Raw genomic sequence first — 8,076 nt, 5'->3', positions numbered from 1 at the left:
TTTCTATCTCTATCTATCTCTTTATCTACCTAAACATCATTTATACTAAAAATATTTTATCAAATCCTTTGTCCTTTTCACAGATGAATATACATTCATGTAACTCCTGCTACATTTATCAGTTGATCTTTGTAAAAAACCTTTTTGAACTTGAAATTGATTTCTCATCAAAGAATCTCAGAAGTCATCCAACCCAGTCCCTTCTCCAGTATAATAATCCTGTTATAGTTTTTAACCTGACCCATTGGTAAAACAGACGCTAACTCAATAATGAAAGAAGGAATAAACAGATATAGAAAAATAAGATAAATAATACAGAACTATTAGAAAGACCAGCTTTAGCAGAAAAAAACATGCGTTTCAAAAGTGATGATGTTTAAGATTCTCAGATCATCTTTGGTTTTTGTGAAATGCCCTAAAAGTAAAATTTGACTTAGATTTAGCTCCACAAATATCTGTAACATATCCCAAAATAGGATAGGTGGTAACACATAACTTCTTGACTATTTATTCTAAACAATGCTTCACAAAGTTGCAACTTTACTAGTAAATTAGATACTGATTATCTTCAGGCCTTAAAATTCCCTTAAATACTAAGTAAGCAAAAATCCATTTTTTTCTCGATAATGAAAGTTAAGATTAAACTGTTCCTTGGATTTCATATCATGATTACAAAAATTCTTAAAGTACCTTTAACATACATGCTTTTAAGTGATTTTATTTTTAACACTAAAGGTCTATTATAGCCTTTGAATCTGATTTGCTTTTTGCTTTTCCCTTCCTCAAATATTGATCTTTTTAATTTTTTATAAACTATAGCATAGCAACTAATGAGTGGGGATATTTTGAAACAACCTTTACCATCCATCTTAATAAAATATAAAGACTGGTGATAAATACATCAATTTATTTCTCCATATTGAAAGAACAACCAAAGAGTGAATGGTAGCAAAAAGAAAGGCGGATTTTTATAAAATATAGAAGATGATCAGATGCGCTTCGTTTTGGTATATACTGACCTACTTTTAAAAATAATCAAAGATATATCACTTATGGCTATGATAAAGTGAATGGTTCCTGACTTGTCCTCCCCTCAAAAATAACTAAAAACTGGACAAAATTTATGAATCAACTATTTTCAGGCACTGAACAACAGAAGTTCAGTACTCTGAAATTGGAGGTAAGGGAAACCTAAAAGTGAGTCCTATGTTCACTTAGGTGTTCTGCCTGGCTTTTTGGGATATGCAGAGAGATGGAGCCAAAGCTAAACAGTGGTATTGTTAACCCAAGGAAGTAGAGAGCGAAGTCCTAAACTATTGAAGTAGTTAAATATTTTTGCTGTGTACTAAACAAGAGAGAACTAAACCAGAGGCCAGAACTATAAATTATCTTAAAAAACAATGGAATTCAGACAACAATTGAATAATATCTTTAGAGTGCTGAAAAGAAAAAAATATATTGTCAACTTAAGTGTCTATATTCGGCAAAAATTACAATAAAAAATTAGGCTGAAATGAAAGCATACACAAATGAAAGCTGAAAGAATCCATCAAAAAACAGACCTGCCCACCTAAAAAATATATAAAAAGCAAAGCAAAACAAACAAACAAACAAACCCAAAAACCAAAACAAACAAAACAAAAAAACTAAATGAAAATTCTCAGCCTGAAGTCAAATAACATGAGAAGGAAATCTGGATATACTGAAACGAAGAATACCAGAAATGGCAAATAAACAGATAAGTATAAGTAATTATCTTTTGTCTTCTCTTAGTTTCTTTATAAGACAAATTAATTATTTTAAGTAAAAAGAACTCTGCATTAAAGAATCTGTTATGCATGTAAATATAAAATATTTGACAGTAGGATGAAGAATGAGAATACTGGTTGGAAAATTCTATGTGAATACATGCAGAATACACTTTAAGGAGACTGTGATAAATAAAAATAAAAAGCATACTATAATTTCTAAACCACCTACTAAGCAATAATACTTGATTAACCCCCCCCAAAAAAGGCAAAAAATAATTTTAAAAACCAGTGGCTACAACTAGAAAAGACAGATTTTTAACGTTGTTAAAAATCTAGAAAATTTTAAAAATCAAGGTAATAAACACCCTACTTAAAATGCAGAAATCAGACCAGATAAAAAGAAAAACTCATCTCCTAGTCATGTATAAGAGTCCCAGTTTAATAAAACAACACACACATATTGAAAGTAAAGAAGTACAAATAGATATACATAAAGTGTTTACAGAAATTAGAGGGGACATTCTTTACCTCATTATTACTATGCCAGCAAAACCTTGATACTAAAGCCTAAATATGCCAAAGAAAATTAAGATCAACATCCATTGTTGATACAGTCACAAAAATAATATAAAATAATAACAGATTGAATTTAGCAATATATAAAAGAACACCACACAGGATAATGTTGGAGTAATCCCAGGTTGCAAAATGTATTTAATGTTCAAAATTTAATCAAAATTAAAATTCACCACATTAACAGATCAGCTCAACAGATGGAGGAAAAGCATTTGACAAAATTCAACCTGCATTCATGATGACTGTGATAAATCTAGGAATATAAAAGGACTCTCAATCTGAAAAAGGGAAATTATTTTCAGATATGTCAATGAAAAACCACAACTATATGATACTTAATGATCATTTACTAGGTTATTTTCACTTAAGTTTAGGAAGAAGACAAGGATTAAACATAATTTCTATTTACCTAAACATAAATTTTTAAAAATGTTTTTAAAGATTTATAATATCTTTGAGAGAGAGAGAGAAAAATAGAGAGAAAGCACAAGCAGGAGGATAGAAGGAGAGCGAGGGAGAATCCCAAGCAGACTCCATGCTAAGCACGGAGCCTGGTGTGCAGCTTGTTGTCACAACCCTGAGATCACAACCTAAGCTTAAACTAAGAATCTGAGCTTAACCAACTGCACCCAAGGTGCCCCCAAAACATGAATTTTATTAATCATGATATTGGAAGTGCTAGCCAGTGCTGTAAGGCAAGATAAAAAAATAATTAAAAGGAAAAAATAAAAGAATGGGAAAGTTAAAAATGATTTTTATTCACAGACAACAGTTATTTTATTTAGAAAATATTAAAAACTCGACAAAACCCCACAAAACTAACAAGTTAATTTAGCAAAGTTGCAAAATACAAGGTCCATACACAAAAATTAATTAATTGTATTTCTATATACTAACAGCAAACAATTGGAAAAATTAAATCTAAAATTTATTTGCAGGGCACCTGGGTGGCTCAGTGGTTGAGTGTCTGCCTTTGGCCCAGGTCATGATCCCGGGGTCCTGAGATGAAGCCCCATATCAGGCTCCCACAGGGAGCCTGCCTCTTCCTCTGCCTATGTCTCTGCCTCTCTCTCTCTCTCTCTCTCTCTCTCTCTCTCTCATGGATAAATGAATAATATCTTTAAAAATTAAAAAATATTTGCAGAACAATATACACAAAATTGTTTATAACATATCCTTAACTTTAAAAAACTAACAAAAATGAGCAAGAACTTTACACTAAAAATATAAAATATACTGAAATAAAATAAAGAACTCCTAAATAAATGAATACATATCATGTCAATGGATTAGAAGACTCACTATTGCTAGTGTCAATTGTTCACAAATTGATCAATAGATTCAACTTATTCTGAATAAAATCATATTGACCCTTTTTTAATAGAAAATAATGATGAGATTCTAAAGTTAATATGAAAATGCAGAAGTGCTGCAGTCGCCAAAACAACCTTGAAGAAGGAAATGAAGTTCAGAAGAGTTATGTTATCTGATTTCAAGCCAAATAATAAAACTATAGTAACCTAGACCACTAGATCAGTAAAACAGAATAAATCAGTGGAACAAAATAGATCAGTAGAACAGAAATAGGCCCACACATACATGGTCAATTGATCTTTGACAAAGGTGCCGGTCATTCAGTGGTGAAAGGGATGTCTTTCAAGAAATGGTGTGGAATAACTGGATAAATATGTTGGAGGGAGAATTCTTGTGTATGAACACTAAAATTGCTATTTGGGATATGCACAATGGTCTGAGATGCATTTGGCTACATGGAACAGTGCTGCTGAATTCATTATTCCCTCCCTACTACCTTCTTGTGTTACTTCTTTGCACTCACAGGAAATTAAAAGTTACCAGAAAAGAGAAAAAAAATCAATGACTGTCAGATATATGCTATAGAATAAATATTATAGTATATGTTTGTAGCAAAAAAAAAATGAGTTTTTTCATGTTTACTTGGAAAAAGATCAATCATATTAAATACCTGGAGAAAGAATACAAACATTAGAACATGGTGGATGAAGGTTGTAAACTTCTAACATATGATGGGTTCATCATTTTTAAAGCAGCTCATAAACTACAATCAAGAGTGTAATTAGCACTTTTTAAGCTCTAAATCCATCCACATGAAGGAAAACAGTTTGAAATGTTTGCCGTCAAAGACTTCATTGCTTTCAATATCAGAATATTGCTATTGTACTTTACTGAAGGAGGGACTTAAATGGACAAAGTAAGATTGAGTTCCCAGCCCCATTGAGAGTGACCTCTTGGGCATAGAGCCCCCATTCAAAATGACTGGGACAGGGCACGGTACAGGGTGAGAGTGGGCAAAGGCCCTGATCCAGGGTTAACCTGAGGCCATAGCTGCGCTGTTCACTTGTAAAGGCCCTGTTTTGGGGTTGTTTGTTCTAATTTATTTTAAGCTAGGTAAGTCTGAGGGGTGTGGGGCCATGGTCCCCTCGGCCTCTATGGGGGAGGGAAGAAGGGAGAGTTCTTTTTTTATGTTGACTTTTTTTTCTACGGTTTTCCCTTTTCCTTCTGCTCCATTTGGGGCCCCTGGGGGTTTCAGTCATCTCCCCATTTAGTGTCCTGGATTGTCTTTCTTTGTCTGTTGATTCTAACTTGTAAATAAAGAAAATATTATTCAAAAACTTAGGGTATTTGCATGAACTTAGGGTAGGTGCATTATTACAACTGATGCCTGGACAAGCTGTAACCATAATACAGACCCCCTTGGAAAACTATGAATTAAAACAAGAATGTTTATAATTAATACCTGAAGGTGTTATCATGAGAAATCTTTCTAATACTTATAAACATTGACAATCAAACTTGAGAGGTAACTGAGTTCCTGCCATAGAGTTTGGCCAAAGCAGGCACTCAATAAATCTGTTCACTAATAAGTGTTTAGGTAAATGAATTTAATAAAATAATACTAAAGGGAAATCACATCATTCCTACAAGATTTTATTTCTTCATATGTAAATTAAGAATGATAATACCTTACCTATCTCACAAGGCTGCTATAAATATCTGAAGAAATATCAGATGAGAAAACAGTCTAAAACTGAGATAGAAATATAAACGAATCCTTGTGAAGCTAATAGGAAAAAGCCATATTTTTGACTACTTACAATGAGTCAATAGCAACGTCATTTAGTAGAAATATCAAGAGGTCCAGAGGAAATTGGTGTTTGTAAAAAGTTCTTACTTTGTAGAACTGAATGAGTTTCTCAACTCTAGGAAACAAACTGAGGATCCCTGGAAGGGTAGGTGGCTGTGGCGATGGGGTAATTGGGTGATGGGCATTAGGAGGGCACGTGATGTGATGAGCATGGAGTGTTACATGAAACTGATGAATTATTGAACTCTACATCTGAAACTAATAATGTACTATATGTTGGTTGATTTTAAATTTAAAAATATTTAAACAACAAAAAAAGAATGTAATGAATACACTTCTGGAGTATGACCTTCACACAGACCTTTGTTCTCAACCTCACAAAATAGTGACAAAAGTTCCTTTTTTCTTAGATTTATTCCACCGACTTAAACAGGGTTGTTTTCTGCATCTGGAGAAGGAAGGGATTCTGCAAGAATTATGTTTTAACCAAATGATAGAATGATCCTTGGTGTTTTTATCCAAACAAACAAAAAACCCAAAGCAATTGTGAAAGGAAACCAAAGAAAATAGCTCCTCTATTATCTTTATTTTCGGGCAAGCTATTTGGAAGCAAGTCCCTGCATTTTGGCTCAAGTCTAGTAATATCGCCCACTGAGTTTACCAGAATGGGAAATGCTAAGGTTTGCATTCTAAATATCCACATTTGCTTTTCTTTTATATGACCAATGATCCCTGACCTAGACCATAATCTGGTAGTAAAAGGGATGGAAATGAGCCTGGTTCACAAATCGACTGATACCAATGAAGTGACTAATACATTATTGATGTCAGCTTCTCAAAATCCTGGAGATTCTTAAATGAAAAAGATTCTAATTTCTGTTACTTATATTATTAAATTTTTTCTGGAACAAACAGAGTAGTAGTGTTTATACCTAAATAAAGAGAACCATTTCCAAGTACAACAGACTCAGATTTTTCCTGAGTTGTATGTATCCCTTCGTTGGTCAGAAGAAATTTAATCCAAGGGCTGCCTCATCAATTCTGTATTAACCAAGATTACTACAAAACTCTCTTTTCTCGGCTGCGCCTGGTGGGCCGCGGAGGCCGGGAGCGGGCCTGGGAGCGGCTGGTGAGCGCGCGGAGGGCGGTGCAGAGCGGGCGCCGGGGGCCTGCGCGCAGCCGCCCTGTCTCTGGTGGCGGAAGCCTTCATCTCGCAGATTGCAGCTGCAGAACCTTGGCCTGAAAATGCTACCTTGTATCAACAACTGAAAGGGGAGCAAATTTTGCTTTCTGACAATGCAGCTTCTCTTGCTGTGCAGGCCTTTTTGCAAATGTGTAATCTGCCTATCAAAGTGGTTTGTAGGGCAAATGCAGAATATATGTCTCCATCTGGTAAAGTACCTTTTATTCATGTAGGAAATCAAGTAGTATCAGAACTTGGTCCAATAGTCCAATTCGTTAAAGCCAAGGGGCCATTCTCTTAGTGATGGGCTTGATGAAGTCCAAAAAGCAGAAATGAAAGCCCACATGGAATTGGTCAACAATATGCTGTTGACTGCAGAGTTGTATCTCCAGTGGTGTGATGAAGCTACAGTAGGGGAGATCACTCATGCTAGATATGGATCTCCTTACCCTTGGCCTTTGAATCATATTTTGGCCTATCAGAAACAGTGGGAAGTCAAGCGTAAGATGAAAGCTATTGGATGGGGTAACAAGACTCTGGACCAGGTCTTAGAAGATGTAGACCAGGGCTGTCAAGCCCTTTCTCAAAGACTGGGAACACAACCATATTTCTTCAATAAGCAGCCTACTGAACTAGATGCACTAGTATTTGGCCATTTGTATACCATTCTTACCACACAATTGACCAATGATGAACTTTCTGAGAAGGTGAAAAACTACAGCAACCTCCTTGCTTTCTGTAGAAGAATTGAACAGCACTATTTTGAAGATCCTGGTAAAGGCAGCTCATCTATCAGATCATCGTAGAGATATGTCTTTATTTAGTTATTATTTTAAAAAACAACTTGAAATATGTTACTTGAACGTTATAGTAAATAATGGTATCAGAATTTTAAAACCAAAAACACTGTTTTTTGAAACCTCAGAATAAATTCTATAATGTATCCTATACTTTATACTGGTACTTCAAATAATTCTGAATGATTTCATTTGATATGCTGTACTCTGTATCTTGAAATTTCTGTTTTCTTGAAACATGTATGCATATAAAAATAAAGTGCAAAAGAACTGAAAAAAAAAGAAACTCTCTTTTCTCTGTGTTCCCCACCAATTCAGCACTGAGCATATTAAAGTATACTATACAAATGCATGTGCATGATAGGGACTCAAAATTATTAATTGAATGAATGCATGAGTGAATGAGTAATTTTAGAAGGAAATTCTAAAACAAATACTATAGTCTTTCCCCAGAATATATTTAATCTCCAGTGAATCTAATTTTGTTACTTTTGTTGATTGCCTTTCTCAGCATTACAAAGCACACATCTTGAATTTTGCACTTGCAAACACACCTTTGTCATTTTGCTTCTGTCTTTGCATTTCTTTCCATTTAGGTTTATCAGTAGTTTTTAAATTATCCCCAAAAGTTAAAAAAAAAAAAAA

At 34.2% G+C, this 8,076-nt stretch overlaps 1 protein-coding gene across 1 annotated transcript; it reads left to right on the top strand.

Annotated features, from left to right (window-relative positions):
- The first annotated feature begins 5,612 nt into the window (after positions 1-5,612).
- Positions 5,613-7,568, top strand: LOC121478051 (metaxin-2-like). The gene is given in 3 exon segments (XM_041732824.1): positions 5,613-5,617; positions 6,605-6,920; positions 6,922-7,568. Coding segments are annotated over 3 exon segments (840 nt in total). The 3' UTR covers positions 7,441-7,568.
- The last annotated feature ends 508 nt before the right edge of the window (positions 7,569-8,076 follow it).

This window comes from Vulpes lagopus, chromosome 2 (genome assembly GCF_018345385.1).
Source record: "Vulpes lagopus strain Blue_001 chromosome 2, ASM1834538v1, whole genome shotgun sequence".
Taxonomy (NCBI): Eukaryota; Metazoa; Chordata; class Mammalia; order Carnivora; family Canidae; genus Vulpes; species Vulpes lagopus.
The sequence above is the reverse complement of the archived record's forward strand: the minus strand, read 5'-3'. Positions and strand labels throughout refer to the sequence as shown.